The sequence below is a fragment of the Leucopleurus acutus genome (assembly GCF_964270905.1).
Source record: "Leucopleurus acutus genome assembly, chromosome: 4".
Lineage (NCBI taxonomy): Eukaryota > Metazoa > Chordata > Mammalia > Artiodactyla > Delphinidae > Leucopleurus > Leucopleurus acutus.
In genome coordinates, this window is record NC_139146.1 from 43187707 (window position 1) to 43206413 (window position 18707).

Sequence of the window (18707 nt, forward strand, 5' to 3'; positions counted from 1 at the left end):
TGTTTCTATCCTCGGTAGTAGAAAATGGGAAAATGTTCTACTCTTTGTTGTGTTTGCAAATTTTAGTGCCTTGGGCAAGCCACCAGTGCTTTAGTTGTAATGAGTTTTGTTCTTTGTCTGCTCTAGACCTTGACACGAGTGCCCTGAGGATAGAAATGGTGTGTATTTATCTTTTTAGCCCTGTGTCTGTTGTGAAGCTAGCAGTAGGCCCTCGGTAAATATTCGTGGAATGAAAGGATGGGTGGAGGAAGTAACCCAAGTGCCCATGATGGGTGAAGAGATAAACAAACTGTGGTGAATACCTACGATGAAATGTTATTCAGCCTGAAAAAAGGACATTCTGACACATGTTACAACATGAACAGACCGTGAGGTAATTATGCTCAGTGAAATAAGTCCGTCACAAAAAGAAAAATACTGTCTGAGTCCACTTATAGGAGGTAACTACAGTCTTCAAATTCATTGAGACAGGAAGTAGGAGGGCTGTTTCCAGGGGTCTGGGAGGAGGTGGGAATGGGAAGCTTTTGGAAAATTACAGGTTCTGCTCTCTTCCCCTTCCCTCACCCTGCCTTGGTTGGTCCAGAGCCAGGCACTGTGTGTTTACCAAAGCTCTCCAGGGGATCCTCATGTGCGGCCAGAGCTCACAAGACCCGGTGACGCCCAACAACCCTCTGGGCCAGGTGACCATGTGTAGGGGCCACAGGCATGGCCTGAACTCTCAGGAACAGCTGCTGGGCTAACAATTCCCTTCACAGTGAAGGGTAGGCCGCCCTAGAAGTGTCACAATTAAAGCCTCTAATTTTGGAACAGAGGAGCTATTGAAGAGAAGAGCGATACTGAACTCTCAGAAATGGTTCTTACTTCTCCCACGCTGCCTCTTTAGCTAGAGACATCTGCTTCCATCCCCGCAGGACGCAGGGATCCTGAGGCCCTCTGTTTCCTTGAAACCAGCCTGCTTACTCGAAACAGCTTTTGCTTGTCTGCCATTTGATTTGATGGAAGAGTGCTCTACCCGGGGGGACAAAAATGAGGACCGTGGGCTTTGCAAATAAAAATAACTAAATTCAGGGCTCACATTTTTCCAGCCACACTTGTGAACTCGAGGCCCATGTCTGCAATGACATGTATGAATGAGTACTGCGGACATTTCTGTACCTTCCGTCCTAATTTCTTTTTATTTTTATCTATCTATATTTCTTTCTTTCTCTTTTTTGGTCTGTGCAGCGTTGAATGTGGGATCTTAGTTTGCTGACCAGGGATCAATCCCGTGCCCCCTGCAGTGGAAGTGTGGAGTCCAACCATCGGCCCGCCAGGGAATTCCCTCTATCTTTCTTTCCATCCATCTACCTTTCTACCTATCTGCCAATTAAAATGCTCATTGCTCATCCACGGTGAAATGTTTACTTTGGATTTTTTAAAAATTTTTGTTGAAATATAGTTGATTTTCAATGTCGTGTTAGTATCAAGTATACAGCAAAGCGATTGTTTATATATGTATATATGTATAGATATATATTCTTTTTTAGATTCTTTTCCATTATAGGTTATCACAAAATATTGAGTATAGTCCCCTGTGCTATACAGTAGGTCCCTGTTGGTTATCTATTTTATTTCTAGTAGTGTGTATATTTTAATCCCAAACTCCAAATTTATTACCCCCCACCCCAGATTTTAAGGAAGAAAAGTGGCTTCATAAAGCCTGTCCCCAACCTTCTCATCACCTCTCCCCATTTCCTCTTACTTTTGGGGCATGTAGGAGGCTCTGGTCTCAGACAGTGAAAGGGAAGATGGATGAGTTATAAACTCTTCCAAGGTCTGTTTCAACTCTGATGGTCTAAACTCTGCTCCTTCTAAACAAGAAACTCTTTAATTTTTAACCTGGGGTTTCTTGAATTCTTAAGGTAATGTGTCTTGAAGGGGTCTATATACCTAAAAAGCATAAAAACTTTTAATTTTTGACCTGGGGTTTCTTGAATTCTTAAGGTAATGTGTCTTGAAGGGGTCTATATACCTAAAAAGCATAAGAATCTTCTCGGAGGTCTGTGAGTTCTCCCGTTTTTGGTGGTGAAAGCATCTGGTGTATGGTAGGTGCCCAGCGCGTGGTGATTTCGCTGAACTGCCAGTTTTTTTGTGGTGGAAAATTCTCCTGTCCTTCCACGTCAGGGAGATGTCTCTCCTCTTCCACTCTTTGTGGCTGAGGAGGGAGGCAGAAGAGTTTACGAGGGAGTTGGGATCAGAACAGGAAATTCCTGTGAGGGCCACTGCATTACATGAATTGAAGTAAAACATGGTCCTCTAAAGTAAAACAGCCTCCAAACACCTTTGCTCTAAACTTCCCGTGATGGTGCCCCGTAAACTTTGATGTCGAAGTACATTACGTAAAAACGTTTTTCTCTTACATATATAGTGTATGGGCAGAGCCAGGTGGATGATGGTTTCCCGTCAGAGCTTTCACAGGCCAGCAGTGATGCAGGTGAACGGTCCCATGCATGCTGGGGAAGGGGATGGGCGTCCATGAAAGAACTGGGGGCCCCGGGGGACAAGCCAAGTGTTATCTCATTTAATTCTCCAAAACTTCCCAGGCATGAAGTATTCTTATCTCCCTCTTACAGATGAAGACAACAGGCTGGAACAGTTTAATAGCCTGCCCGGTAAGGCTGTAGCCATGTGGGAGGCTCCCAGAGATTTGGGGTCCAATCCCGCTTTACCACTTACTGATCATGTTACCTCAGGCACATTGGTTAAATTCACAGCCTTAAAGTTTCCTCTTTATCAGTAAAATGGGACAATGGTGGTACCTTCCTGGGACAGAGCCTGCAGGCCAGTCCCTTCTCTAGAATTAAAACTGTGCTTTCATGATTTTTTTATTCTAAATTTTTTGGGTTTTCTTATTTTAATTTTTTATACAAATTTTAAAGGTCGCTTTCCATGTACAGTTATTATAAAATATTGGCTGTATCCCCATGTTGTACAATACATCCTGGAGTCTACCTTACATCCAATAGTTTGTACCTCCCACTCCCCCACCCCTATATTGCCTGTCCCTCCACCCCACTGGTAACCACTAGTTTATCCTCTGTATCTGTGGGTCTGCTTCTTTTCTGTTGTATTCACTCGTTTGTTGCATTTTTTAGCTTCCACTTATAAGTGAGATCATACAGTTTTCGTCTTTCTCTGTCTGACTTACTTCACTTAGCATAATGCCTTCCAAGTCCATTCATATGGCTCCAAATGGCAAAATTTCATTCATGTTCATGGCTGAGTAATATTCCATTGTATATGCATACACCACATCTTCTTTATCCATTCATCTGTTGATGGACACTTAGGGCCTTCCATATCTTGGAACTTGTAAATAATGCTGCTATGAACACTGGGGTGCATGTATCTTTTCAAATTAGTGTTTTTGATTTTTTTCAGATATATCCCCCGAGTGGAATTGCTGCATCATACTGTAGTCCTATTTTTAGTTTTTTGAGAAACCTCCGTACTGTTTTCTGCAGTGGCTGCACCAACTTATATTCCCACCAACAGCGTAGGATGGTTCCCTTTTCTCCACACCCTCACCAACATTTGTTGTTTGTGTTCTTTTTAATGATAGCCATTCTGACAGGTGTGAGGTGATATCTCATTGTGGTAAAACTGTACTTTTTGATGTGGAATGGCCATCAACATTAAAGGCTGCCTTTCTCATCTTGCCTTGTAGCAAAGTGTGCCCATGACTACATTTTAGCAAATATGATAAGAGCAAATAGCAAGAACATCTTCTAGCACCTGTCCTTAAAAGGCAGCTGGCACATGGCCATTGCTGCGGTTACTTCTCCCTTCTCTTCCTTCTCCTCCTTTCTTGTTCCCTAACCTTGCCTGCTGGCTGCAATGTAGTCATGATGGCCGGAACTGGAGCAGCTATTTTGGACTGAGAAGATGAGTCTCCAACATACACAGGGTGGCTTTGGTGTAAGGCCCTGTGTCTCACAGGTATCCTCTGATTCCCTGGCTTATCAGGAGGAATAATCCACTCGACTTGGCCAGCCTGAGTTGGGAAGGCAAAAGACCCTCTGGAATGGCTGCTTTGTTCGTGCCCTGCAGGGCCAGAGCAGACTCAGGGGGAATAGAAAATGAGGGGCTCGCCTTTACTCCCCCAGGTTTAGCTGCCTGACCTGGTACTGTACTTGGGATGCCGGGTGCAAAGGCTGGAGTTTGTCCTGATAACCATGTCTGAGCACTCCCCGTGGAAACCCACTTCCTTCCCCCCAGGAAATGATGGGCTCAGGTGCACTAGTTAACACAGACACAGAAGGGAAGGTCCAGCTGCAATCTTCTCCAGCATCCCTCCCTCCGGTCCATCTCTGCTGCTTCTCCAGCCTGCCTTTTCACTGCCAGGGGCTGTTTGGAGAGGACATGGGGTTGGAATTCCTATTTCAGAGACTTTGCTCCATCTTTGGGGCTGGCACAGAGTTTCTCAGAGTGACTTTTTCAAAACCAAAAATCAGATGAGGTCACTTCCATGCTTAAACCTATCCACTGCCTTCCCATGGTAATTAGGTAAAATTTGAAATCGTTTCCTTGTCTGAAAGACTGATTATTTTGGTTGATTTCTCACCACCGCTCCCTTTGTTCTTTTCTCACTTCCTCAAAATCAGCAAGTTCTTTTCTGCCTCAGGGCCTTTGCACTTGTGACACTCTCTGTCTGGAATGCACTCCTTCTCAACATTTAGTCTCAGGGAGCCCTCTCCAGACCAGTGGTCATTGCTTCAATATTCCCCACTGATTTCCTGCATACTTATCAGAATCCATACTTATTTCGTTAGCTTATCTGCTTGTTTGTATACTGTCTGTCTCTCTAACCAGAGAGTAAGCCCCATGAGTGCAGGGACCTTGTAGGGCAGGGAGGGTGATCATCTCATAAAACTCTTGTACACATGAGACGTGATGGTGTGTATGAACCACCTGGCACACAGAATTTTTTGGGGGGTAATTATGCTCTAAACATATGTTTGAAATCTAATTATTCATCTTTTATTTTATTTCCCATGTTTTATCTCACAGAGATAGAGACTGCCAAAAGATCAGGGAGGCATTCAGGAATGCATTTATCTCTAAGGACCCCTGCAGTGCGACAGAGGAAGACTACCACCCACTGATGAAGCTGGTGAATCAAATGGTGCCTTGTGACAAGGTAACTGGGTCAAGTTATGGATTTGAAAACTGAAGATAAAAGTCAAAGGGAAGAGGTCATGGGACTACATTTTGACCAGGATGAGGGAAGAGGAAAATCTGTATATTAGGATGTAGGCATGGTTGGCAGGGAGGGAGCTTGGGGTCCATTGGGAGACCAGGATGTCATTGGGATTTAGAACATCTGGGGACTGGAGAGAGAACTGGGGACAGAGAAAGAGGAAAGGAGAGTCGGCCAAAAATCAGGCAAAACAAACCTAACACAAACCCCAACCCAATCCAAACAAAAATAATCCACCTTATAGAACTGCAAAACTTTCCCTGACCTCCGATGATGATGATGAGGACAATGCCATTGTGCATTTGCTGAGGGCCTTTTTTTGCTTCCAAATGACTTTCTGAACCTTTATCCTGTTAGGTTTTCACAGTCAACTTGTGGAATAGGTAGGTCAGACATCAGCAATCCCATTTCACTAGAGAGAAAACTGAGGCGTGGCAAGTTTAGGTGACCAGTGATTGCTCAAGTTTGATGGTCTTGAAAGTGACCAGTTGAAATGTAAATGGCCCAAGATTTAGAGCCATAGAGGCCTGGGTTTTAATACATTAATTATACTGGAAAATGTCTGTAATGGAGTGCATCTTTTCTAAAGTCAGTGTTTAGGGTGAAAATTCAATGTGCCCCAAATCATCTTCACGAAGCCCTTAAGACAGCCACACATTACAGTCTCCTCCCATTGTTAGAGCTGGAGCGACTATGGAACTCCGGGGTGTACACCAAGCCCAAAGCCCAACACAGAGTAGCTGCTGGTAAATCATCACCAGGGGACACTGGCTGAATAAGTGACTGCCCACAGACACGGGACAAACACCTTATTTGCACTGTCTCATTTCATCTCAGCATCTCAGGACTTCCTTACAATTATTATCAATACCTTTTACAGATGGGGAATGTGAGGCTTAGCAATTCTTTGGTTGTCCAAGGTCAGACAGCCAGTGAGCAGTGATGCTGGGTTTCATAAGGCAGCATGACTCCAGGGCCCCGGCTTCAAACCTCCACTGCCTCCTACTAAGAATGAATAGATCCGTGCAGCAGAAGATTGTCCTGAAATTTGACTTTCTGCACCTTTACAAGGGACCCTGCAAAAACTCACTATATTTGTTCTTTTCCTTTTTTTGTAAGGGGATGGGGGAATTTCGGGGAAAAAAGCAGGGGTTATGGAGCTGTTTAAGAATCAAAGGGCACTTCTCCCAGAAAATAGCACTTAGAAAAAATCGTTTTGCCGAGAACTTTAGGAATTTGGGACTACCTAATGCCTCCCCCAGATGTGTTTGGAGCTTAGGTTTATTATAAGATTTTGATCAGTGGCTTTGAGACTTTTTTCCCTGCAATCCAGAATAATAACTTCATTTTACATCATGACCTAGAGAACACACACACACACACCCTCCACACATGTACTCTCTCTCATTCTCACACACAGAGATCCGTGAAACCCGCAACACCTACTCTTACTATAGGTGATTTATTCTGATGTTTCCTATGTTTTCCTTCATTTAAAAAGATGCAAATTCGGTGGAGTTTTTTTGACTTAGTAAATTGATCTCAATAATAGATTGTCTTTATTCTCTCTTAGACAGTCTTTTGGAGCAAAACCAAGGAGCTGGCGCACCAGTACACGAAGGTCCAGCGAGATATGTTCACCCTGGAAGACACACTGATGGGTTACATTGCGGATGACCTTAACTGGTGCGGAGATGCAGGCTCTTATGGTGAGGATCTGGTCCACTTGGGGTCGCCTGGGGACGTGCAGGGTGCAGGAGCCCTGAGCTCTGCTAGGAATTCCAGAAGATAAGTGTGGAGGAAGGAGCCACAGGAGCCCACCCTGATGGCATCTATACCCTTAATGACAACTCAGGCTCATGTAAAACAGAATTCTGTAGACCAACTCATGTTTTCTAGAAAAATTGACTTTAGAGTTTAGGGCTGTTCATGCTTCCTGATTCCCTCCTTTCTGAGTGCAAGAGTAGCCTGCTTCTGAATTGTTGGTGTTTTACTTTCTATAAGGGCATCATTCAGGACCAAAGAATTCTAGAACAGAATGAGGACTCCGAGGGAACCAGGCCAAAGTCCTTGTTCCACAGAACAGCCATAGGGACCACATGCTGGGCTTCTCTGGGTCTAGGGCCAGTGTGTGGCTTTGCCATTGATCAGAAGTCACCTTCCTTGCCCAGAAAGACCCAGAACACCTCACTGTGGGGAGATGTTTTCTACTGAGAAAGCCCGATTGAGCTCATTTCACTTCTTTTTTTCTCTTTTTATTTATAATGTGGATATTTTTACTTTATATAGTTTTATTCTTATTTTTATTGCTTTTGACTATTTAAAAAAACTTATTGTAGTAGCTTCTTCAACCCAGATTTGCATTATTTCCAATTACAAAAAAGATGTACTCTTTTTTTTTTTTTTTTGCGGTACGCAGGCCTCTCACTGTTGTGGCCTCTCCCGTTGCGGAGCACAGGCTCTGGACGCGCAGGCTCAGCGGCCATGGCTCACAGGCCCCGCCGCTCCACGGCATGTGGGATCTTCCCGGACCGGGGCACGAACCCACGTCCCCTGCATCGGCAGGCGGATTCTCAACCACTGCGCCACCAGGGCAGCCCAAGATGTACTCTTAATCGAAAAATACTTGCATATACAGAAATGCATCAAAGTAAAAAGCAAAAATTCCAGTTCCCCCACTCCTCAATTTTCATGCTCCTTCCCAAAGGGGGACTGTTGTCAACAATTTGGTACATACCCTGCATTTCCCTGCGCTCACATAAATACATACAGATCTTCCTTATGTCCCCATAAACCCATCATAAATTGAAAATATCATAAGTCAGGAATGCGTTTAATCCACCTAGCCTACTGAACATTGTAGCTTAGCCTAGCCTACCTTAAATGTGCTCAGAACACTTCCATTAGCCTATAGTTGGGCAAAGTCACCTAACGCAAAGCCTATTTTATAAGGTGTTGAATAGCTTGTGTTATTTGTTGAATACTGTACTGAAGGTGAAAAGCAGAATGGTTGTCTGGGTGTAGAGTGGTCGTATGTGTCTTGGTTATTTACCCACTGGCTGGCGTGGCTGCCTGGGAGCTGTGGCTCACTGCCGCTGCCCAGCATCACGAGAGAGGATCAGACCCCATATCACCACTCTGAGAAAAGATCAAAATTCAAAAGTCAAATTATGGTTTCTACTGAATGCATATCGCTTTCCACTGTCAAAAAGTTGAAAAATCCTAAACCCAAGCATCACAAGTCGGGGACAGTCTGTATACTTGAAATGTACACATACTGTTTTGCAACTTGCTTTATTCATTTAAAATTAGTAGGTATAAATACAGCCATATCTTTTAAAAAGGCCTCATCTTATGTGCTCTATGGACATATCATAATTAATCTGAACAACCTCTGATTGATGCACACTTAGGTTTTTCAGATGTTTTTGCTGTTACAACCACCACCCCAAGGAGCACTTTTGTACACGCCCATGAGTGCACACACACACAGGCATGCTTGTGGAAGTATTTCTGAAAGATAAATGACTACGGGTGGAATTTCAGTGTGGAATAAATTGTGGTGGAAAGTGACAAATTGTTATGCGAAAGGTGGTAACAATGTATACTCTCAAAATATATGAGATAATCTGTTTACCCAGACCCTCACCAACACTGGACAATAATACTTTAAAATGTCTTGCCATTTTGATAAAGAAATAATACCTCGGCTCATTTTTGCATTTCTTTTGCTGTGAAGCTGAGTATATTTGTATATTTAATGGTGGATATTTATTTCTATTGTAAATTGGCAGTTCATATATATTAATCCTTTTTATTGGGATGTCTATTATTTTCTTATTTATAGAAGTTCAATATAAATTAACAATAGTGGCTACTACTTATGGGCCGTTGTTCTATGTGCTGTATGAATATTCACCCATTTAATCCTTCACAGCCCCTGTGATGATCTCATTGTACAAAGGAGGAGTCTGAGGCACAGGGCTGTTAAGTAAGTTGCCGGCTAGTGAGTGGCAGAGCTGGGAGAGACCCACGATTACTGGCTATAGAACTCGTGTTCTTAACCACGTGTCATCCTGCCTGTTTTCTGGCACAAAGGTGGCAAATCTATTTTTCTCAGTTTCTGTTTTTTTTCTAATACTGTTTATATTGTCTTTTGCCACACAGAAATGCAACAAATCGTCTATCCTTTCCTATTTGGCTGTTGGGTTCCATATTTTGCTTAAATTTTTCTTACTCAAGATTGGAGAGTTTTCTATATTTTCATCTAGTGTTTTTATTTTGTAACTTTTCAATTAATCTTTAATCCAGACACTTTGCACCTAGAAATATGGCATATAAATATATCTCTCCATTTACTCTTTTTCTTTTTGGTTAACTTTTATAGTTTTTACCATATTTCTTGCTTTCCTTTTTAAATTTCCCTTATTGCAAGTTAGCTTTTCAAGGTCATTCATTTAACCCTTTTAGCTTAAATGTATTTCCTGTAAACTTTGCTTTTAGTTTTATTTTTCAATATACCACGTCAGCTTTTTCTTAGAAAAGATCGGAGAAATAAAGAAATCTATTTCTCATCAGTTTACCTTTCAGAGTTCTTTACTTTCGCTTTCTATTCAACTGAATCCTGTATAGGTTGTTTTATTCTGTCTACTTCTTTCTCCTTTAACCTCAATTTTTATTGATTTTAACCTCTTTTCCTTATTTTATTTGCTGTCTTTCTGGTTCCTAATTTTTATATTTTAATTGTTCTATTGTCTGGCTTAAACAATTTTTCCTTAATTTTTTTCTACCTTGGTTTTGCCTTGTTTACTTGTTTTATTATGAAAGTCATAGTTTCTGTTATAAGCTTCTAATCTCTCCCTTTTTTTAACTTCTTATTCTGCTTTTTTTATATACTTAATTTATCTTACTTTATTGTAAAATTTCTCTCCCTTCTTTTTCTCTGTGATGTTCAAATTTTATTTAATGGGCAGGTGGCAAGGGGGAGCATCCTTGTGGGGAGAGGGTAGGTGAAACTCAGAGACTTCTCTCCAGATATGGTTGTGAAGATAAAAGAGCTTTATGTTCATGAAAACCTATGAACAGGGGCACCCTTGTAGCATCTTACAAAATTATGTTCATTTCATCATCGTCAACAGTTTTGCATCTATTGGAGATAATTCAAATTTATCTTTTGACTCTGCAGTAATTATTTACATCTGTACATGGATTTTTTTTTCTAATTTGTGCTGTTTTGTTTTTAATGCATTTAATTATTATAAAAAGTCCCAGGATTACTTCCTCATCCCCGGAAGTGTTTCTGATCTAGAAATTTCTTTCTGGTCACTGGCAGTCAAGCCCACGTCTGTGGTTATATTAGTTTCCTGTGGCTGCCGTAATGAGGTACCACATATTGGGTGGCATTAAAACAATAGAAACTTATTTTCTCATGGTTCTGGAGGCTAGAAGTCCTAGATCAAGGTGTTGGCTGGGCTGTGCTCTCTCTGAAGGCTCCAGGGGAGAGTCCTTGGCCTCTTCTAGTTTCTGGTGTTTGCTGGCAACCCTTGGTGTTCCTTGGTTCACGCCAGTCCCTGCCTCCATCTTCACATGGCTGTCTTCTCCCTGTGCGTCTTGTGCTTGTCTGTCTCTGTGACCAAACTTCCCTTTCTTATAAGTAGAGCAGTCTTACTGGATTAGGACCCACCCACCCTAATGATCTCATTTTGACCTGATTACATCTGCAAACACCCTTTTCCAAAAAAAAGATCACGTTCCCAGGTACTGGGGGTTAGGACTTCAACATATCTTTTGGGGGTACACGATTCAACCTATAACAAAGTGGAAGTAGAAAGATGGGTATTTGTGCAGGGTCAGCTGTACGCGTACCCACAGCAGAAATAGGTGGCTGCTGCATGCCTGACCTCTGGGACACCAAGAGAGGGTTCCAGGGCTTCTCACCCCACACTTCCCCTACCTGCTGGATGAGGCAAAGTTGAGGTGAGACAATCCCAGACTCTGCCTTCATTCTCACTCCATCCTCCTCTGGCATACCCAATCTGTCACCAACCTAGTCATTTACCTAGCAGTTCATCCTTTCTTTCTTGTGGCTGTTACAATTGCCTGAATCCAGATCACTAATGCCCCCTCCTTTCTTGCTGGACTGTTGTCGGATCCTAACTGCTCACCCCTGACCCCTTTATGTCAGCCTCCGTCTGGACACCACAATGGAATTGTTTCTGTCTCTTACTTAAAACCCAAATAGCTCTGTTTGCCTCTAAGATACAGTCGGAATTCCTTGGCCTGGTCTGGCCTTTGTCTTTCATATGCCTCATCTTCCATCTATCCCCTCCTTATCCCTTCTACTCTGGCGGTACAAATCTAAACCCGGTGCCTTTGCACATGCTCTCTCGGCATGGAGCCCCTTTCTCTAGCGCGTCTGTCTGAAGACTTCTATTCATCCTTCAAAACCAAGTTCAACGTCAACCTTCCCACATGGTGCTGCACACCACCCCCAACCCAAGTTGCTCTTTCTCTGAATTATTTGATTATAGTAGATTATGTGACCTCTGAAGGCAGGGACTTTATCTAATTCATCTCTCTATCTCCAGGGCCTAACACTCAATAAATGTTTGTGTAGTCAAATGCAATGGATAAAGCAAATGTGATATATATATATATACATATATATATATACACATATATATGTATATATATATGTATGTACATATATATGTACGTATATATATGTAAATACACACACACAATGGAATATTATTCAACCTTTAAAAAGAAGGAAATCCCATAATTTGTGACAACACTGTGAAACTGGAGAACTTTATGCTAAGTGAAATAAATCAGACAGAAAAAGACAGATACTGCATGGTATCACTTATATGTGGAATCCAAAAAAAAAAGGTGGAACTCATAAAGACAGAGTAGATAAGTGGTTTCCAGAGGCTGGAAAGTGGAGGAAATAGGGAGAAGTTGGTAAAAGGGTACAAATTTTCATTTATAAGACAGATAAGATCTGAGGATCTAAGGTGTAACATGGTGACTATAACTGTTATCTCTGTATTGTGTAATTGAAATTTGCTAAGAGAGTAGAACTTCAAAGTTCTCATCAAAAAAAAAAAAAAAAAAGAATGTGAGGTGATAGACATATTAATTAACTTGATGGAGAATCTTTTCACAATGTGTATGCATATCAAATCATTACACTGTACCATTTAATTATCTTACAATTTGATTTGTCAATTATACCTCGATAAAAAAATTAAAAAAAATAAATGCTGGTACGTTAAAGCAGATATCCTTGGAAGAAGTATCACAGAAAATATGTGTTCGTGCCTTATGTCTGTGGTTCCTCACTGACAGCTAAGCCTGTCTGGATGGGGCGAGTGTAGAAAGACTCTGAGGGCATCTGAGCCTAAGGGTGTGGAGACAGAAGGTGGTGGGGGAGGAAATTATCTCTAATTCTTCCTGGAAGTGGAAATAATACAGGGGGGCTTGTCTCTGTCAGATGAACTTTTGCTGTAGTTTCCCAGAATGATGACTCAAAGCTGGTCACTGTGTTCCTGTCTGGGATTTGGAGGGTAAGGTAAGGACTTGGAAGGGATTCAGGGGGCACTTAGTTAAATTGGGTTGAGATGTGTCCATTTTCCATCCTCCATCTTGGCGGGGATGCCACTGGAAAGCAGCTCCACTGGGATCCAATAGCCCACGAAGAACAGAGATCAATTATACCTTTTCTTTTCCACTTTAATTACTTTTCTGTAAACTATGTCTTTTAGAAATGAACTATCAATCTTGTCCACACTGGAAGAAAGACTGCAGCAACAACTTTGTTTCTGTATTCTGGGACTTGGTGTCCAAAAGGGTAAGTACCACAAGTGAAATTCTAGAATCTTGGAGACCAAAGAGCTTAAGAGGTCATCCAGTAAGTGGTTGGTTTTAACGCACTTTGGGTCACAGATCATTTTAGAAGCAGAAGTTTAGTATTCTTTCCTCAGAAAAATGTTCATAAGCACATGCTAGAATATTTTCATGTGTAATTTATGTGCATTCGTGGAAGGTCGCTGAGCTCTATTTGAAGACTTCTTGCTCTTATCCATTTTTTGGCTTTGGTTGCCCATCTATGGGTTTTTTAAATCCTCTGATCCTGGTATTGGCCAATCTTAGGTTCCTGGGACAGTCTTAATGATCTACATTTGCAGACCGTTTACTGTGTGCCAGGCACAGTCCACAGGTCTTTACATGGATTAAAATCTTTCATCCTCACCGGGACCCTATGAAGTAGGCACCATGAGTATCACGTCCATTTTATAGGTGACAAAATGGAGGTGCAGGTAAATAAGCCTTCTACTAAATGTACACAGTAAGTGGCAGATCTAGGTGTTTATCCAAATTGTCTGACTCCAGATCCAGAATCCAGGCTGGGAAATACCATCCTCCCGGCTATCTGTTTCTGACCTCACTCTAAGCTGCCTTTGTACATATTTATTTTGCTTGTAAGTTGCTTATTTTAAGCAGACTAGGCAAAAAAAGGGAAAGAAAGGAAGAAAGGAAAGAAATGAATGGGAAACACGGGAGAAAATGAAACTACACTACTTAGAATTCTCCAAAATTAAACTCAGACATCGGAGGAGCTGGGCGAAGTGAGAACTCACATATGTTAAGTGCATATTCATGACAAGTCCTGGGCCAGTTGTGTCACCTGTGTCATTTTGTTTAGTCATCACAACAGGTGGCACGAGAAGGTACAAATGTCCATGTTCCAGGTGAGGAAACTTAAGAGGTTAAGTGACTCATTCAAAGTCAATGGGCTAGTGAGTAGCAGAGCTGAGACCCTTACCTACCTTAAGGAGATTCAGGTAAACCCTAGTATGGTTTACCTGAATGCATTCCTTTAACAAATATTTGTAGAATACCTACTACGTGCTGTGAAAATCAGAGGCACTGCAGAGTTTTTGGTTGTCGCTGTTTGTTTGCTTTTTCTGAGAATAGTTTCTATTTATGTTATCAGTCTGTGATCTGTTTGGGGGCAGTGCTGTTGCTGAAAATGTTGAAAGCCAAGTCACATTTTGTATGTGACAAGCACCTACTTGTGTTCCTCACACTGTCCTTGGGGCCAGGAGCACAGGAAAATGAAGGAAGGTGCTCTACCATTGTGAGCTCCCCTGGGACTGCACCTTTATCTTGGCCAAGTTCTCATAGATAGATGGATGTAAATGGGCTTCTTTCATCCGACTTGATCTTTTCTTTTTCTGATACCACAGGCAGTGCTGCTTGGTGGTTCGGATCCCCCCGCCCCCTCCGTCCCCCCCCAACCCCCCCACCAGCTCATTTCCTTGCTTCCAAGTGACGTGACCTTGGGGCAAACTCACCCAAGATTTACTCTGCAGGGGCTGTTGAGACTTACATAGGACAGGGTTAGTGCTTGGCACCCATTCTGTTGGGTTAGCACTTGTGACTGATAGTAATCGGGCCTCTGTTCTCTGCTCATCACCCCCAGGAGAAAGACCGACACCGCACAGGATTTTCACAATTCCCTTTCAAATTGTTCAGTAGTGTTTTATCTCCTGCGGAGTAAAGGCTGGATTCCTTGGCAAAGCGTTCATGGCCCTCTGTGAACTAACTCATCTACCTAGCTTCAGCATCCACCGAAGTTTTCCCCCAAACATCACTCCTCTCGCAAGCTCCTGGGCCTTTTGGTTTGCGTCTGCCTCGACCTCTACCAGGCAGAATCCGATTCATCCTTCAGGACTTGGCTTCTGTTGTTCTGCGTTCTTCCATACTCTCCATCGCAGAGTATTTGGACTTCTTGCCTCCCCTTTCCCTTGCCTCTTCTCCATGCGTGGATTCTCCCTGGGCGCCCACTCTGTGCCGTGCCCTAGCTGCGAGGCTCCAGTGCTGCAGTGGCGAGCGGGACAGCCAGGCTCACAGCTCTCACAGAACTCTCAGTACTGGTGGCTAACCCCGCGTTAAGCTCAACCTCACAATGTGGTATAGTTGTATAATGTGTGAAGGAGACCTGAGCTAGTCCCAGGGACCTGGATGGGCCTCCTGGAGGAAACAAGTATATTGCTTAGTTTTGTTCATTCTGTTTTCCCCCAGTGCCTAGGGAAGATTCCAGTGGAATAAAACCCCTTGCTCAAAAATATACACTCATCCATTCCCCGTTTCTCTTTATGCCATTGCAGGCTTCAGTGTCACCATCTCTCCACAGTTCCTTTTTTCTTGGCGTTTTCTTTTTTCTTTCTTCATTTCTTTTACTCCTTACGTGTCTGCTCTGCTCCCACTAAGTGAAATGTGCAGTGTCTACAGTGCGTGGCCCCAAGAAAGTGCTTTCACCTTCCTCCTTCAGTGATTATGTTGCTGTTACTCATCTGGACTTCCACCTTTTATTTCTTTTTTTTTTGGCCACACTATGTAGGATCTTAATTCCCTGACCAGGGATTGAACCCACACCTGCTGCATTGGAAGCACTGAGTCTTAACCCCTGGACTGCCAGGGGGGTCCCTGGACTTCCACCTTCTGAACCACCAATTTAGCAGTGATGATGTTGAACTTCATTGTTCAGACACAGATTGGAGCAACTGCTTCCAGAAAACTCTCATGGGAAGCATAATCCCTCCAATGGCTTGGGATGAAAATTACACAGATCTGGCCTGACCAAGCTAGAGCCATACAGGCCGTTCCTCCTTCACCAGATGATGCTAAGAGCTGTTTGGGATGGAAGTGCTGGGGCGTGGCATTTAAGTTTACATGCTGAGGAATGGTGTTTCTGTTCTTAAGTTTGCAGAAAATGCCTGTGGTGTGGTCCAGGTGGTGCTCAATGGATCCATCAGTAACGCCTTTGATAGAAAGAGGTACTTATTTCTTTGCATCCTATTTGTAAGGGTTAGCACAGTCTCCTATTGGCCACTTCATCTTTAGAAGAATATGCTTTTCATGTTGAAGGTCAGTACTGAATCCGGGCTAAAAAAGGTAAAATGTTTGTATTCTATGGTGAGCTTTGTCTTTCGAAGTCAGCACTTTTGTCTGGTTTCTCCATTGTTTAAAATCCTCCAAAAGTCCTAATGGTCCTTGCACGTGTCCAGCTCCTCCTCTTGGCTTTACGATGCCTGCTATAATCTTCTCAGCTCTCTCTCCCATGACACTCCATCCTGCCCATTTTCCACCTTTGTTCACGCTGCTCCCCCATATGACCTGGCCCCTCCTTCCTTCTGACTGTCTAAAGTCTCACCATCCACGAAGATCTGCCCGACTCCTCTCTCCTCCCTGGACGGTATGAATCCCAAGTCAGCAGTAAGTCTACTATTGGGAACAGCAGGAGCTCTGCTGGGCGTTTGACCTTCATTACCTCTTTGCAGACAGTGTCAGTGGTTTATTATAGTGGTTAAAAGCGGGGACTCCAGAGGTCATGACATCTCACCTATGTGACCTTAGCAGGGCCCCTGTAGTATGTATGTACCTGAGGAGGTGCTGGTGATATGACGATTAACTGGGATAATATATGAAAAATGCTGAGCCCTGTGCCTGACAGAGAAAGTGCTGGATGAGTATCAGTTATTGTCCTCTCCTTTGTTTTTTATTTTTTTATTAATTTTTAAAAATTATTTAATTTATTTTTGGCTGTGTTGGGTCTTCGTTGCTGCGCGGGCTTTCCCTAGTTGCGGCGAGCGGGGGCTACTCTTCATTGTGGTGCATGTGCTTCTCATTGCGGTGGCTTCTCTTGTTGTGGAGCACGGGCTCTAGGCACGCAGGCTTCAGTAGCTGTGGCATGTGGGCTCAGTAGCTGTGGCTCGCGGGCTCTAGAGTGCAGGCTCAGTAGTTGTGGCACACAGGCTTAGTTGCTCCACGGCACGTAGGATCTTCCCGGACCAGGGCTCGAACCCATGTCCCCTGCATTGGTAGGCAGATTCTTAACCACTGTGCCACTAAGGAAATTCCATATTTTTAATTAATTTTTCTTAGAGTATAGTTGCTTTACAATGTTGTGTTAGTTTCTGCTGTACAGCAAAGTGAATCAGTTATACATATAAATATACCCACTCTTTTTTAGATTTCCTTCCCATTTAGGTCACCACAGAGCACTGAGTAGAGTTCCCTGTGCTATACAGTAGGTTCTCATTAGTTATCTATTTTATACATAGTAGTGTATATATGTCAGTCCCAATCTCCCAGTTCGTCCCACCCCACCTTCCCCCGCTTGGTAACCATAAGTTTGTTCTCTACTTCTGTGACTCTATTTCTGCTTTGCAAATAAGTTTATCTGTACCATTTTTCTAGATTCCACATCCACTCCTTTAACCACTGACTCTGGTCACACTCATGCCTTCCTTCTCTAACCCCCTTCCGTACTTACAGTTTTTACCACGTTGATTACCTTTCCAGTCTCTCTTCTTCAGTCTTTCCCCGGATAAGTCTGATTGAGAGGAGGGAGCATGTATTAATGTGCCCCAGGCACTCCACGTGCCCCCAAATTAATTTTCCTTCTCTCCTCTTTCAATGTTTAATTCCACCAAGAAACATCCGTCCTTCTATCTTCTTCTGATCCCGACCTTGTAGGTTTTTGCGTACAAGAGTTAACATTCCAGAATTTTGTAATCTGATATTAGGGATCTAAGTACTTGTAACAGGAGTGGTGGAGACTAATGGGGAGAGTTTAAGGCTGGGGTTAGAGCAGGACATCGGGGTCTTTCAACGATGTGCTTCTCAAACTCAGAGAGTGAGTAGATCACCTGGCGATTGTTCGGCTGCAGGTTCTGATTCAGCAGGTGGTGGTGGGCAGAGATGCTGCAGGTCTAATGAGCTCATTACGTTGGTCTAAGGCCCACTCTTGGAATAGCAAGTACTTAAAGAATCAACATCAATGTACAGATTAAGAATCTTCTTTTGAGAATCTTACTCATTTAGGGTCACACTGAATGAGTAAAGATGCCTGATTTTAATGCAAATCATGGATCACATCCAAAGGGTAAGTTCTAACCAATGGCACCCCGCCTGTTGGCTTTTCACAGGGGCTGTGGATGCCTGAAAAATTTAGTCTGGGGTTAACAATGTTCTTTGTCTCTCCCATCTTAGCACTTTTGGACGTGTGGAAGTCCATAACTTGAATCCAATGAAGGTTCATACGCTACAGGCTTGGGTGATCCATGACCCTGGAAAATTTCCCAGGTATATGTTACTACCTTGTACCCATATATTCTCAGGGTTATTTCAGGAATCAGTCCATGAAAGAGTCCACAGTCACAGAAATGCATTGAGAAAGGACTGGCTCAGGAAATGAATGGGGCCTTACTCTACATTTACCCCATTCCAACAGTCTCTTAATTTTATTTCCATGGTAGGTATCTACGTAGTTCATACCTTTGGCTCCCCTGCTGACCTGTGAGCTCTTAGAAGCTACCTCTGCTTCACCTCTTTACCCCAGGGCCTTGACCAGGGCCTGCTACCTGGAAGAAACCAAGAGACTCAGGAAATGTTT

The 18707-nt window shown here is 43.0% G+C and overlaps 1 protein-coding gene across 4 annotated transcripts in view; it reads left to right on the plus strand.

The window, feature by feature from the left end:
- The window catches only part of CD38 (CD38 molecule), a 40723-nt gene that overhangs the window by 15425 nt on the left and 6591 nt on the right, over nucleotides 1–18707 (plus strand). For 2 of the 4 annotated variants that reach the window (XM_082838733.1, XM_082838734.1), the window contains exons 2-6: nucleotides 5050–5179; nucleotides 6813–6948; nucleotides 13009–13094; nucleotides 16013–16086; nucleotides 18305–18397. In XM_082838733.1, coding sequence (XP_082694859.1) covers nucleotides 5050–5179; nucleotides 6813–6948; nucleotides 13009–13094; nucleotides 16013–16086; nucleotides 18305–18397 — 519 coding nt within the window. Of the gene's footprint in view, nucleotides 1–192; nucleotides 374–5049; nucleotides 5180–6812; nucleotides 6949–13008; nucleotides 13095–16012; nucleotides 16087–18304; nucleotides 18398–18707 lie in introns of those variants that run through there. The other 2 variants (XM_082838736.1, XM_082838735.1) reach the window with 2 other exon arrangements.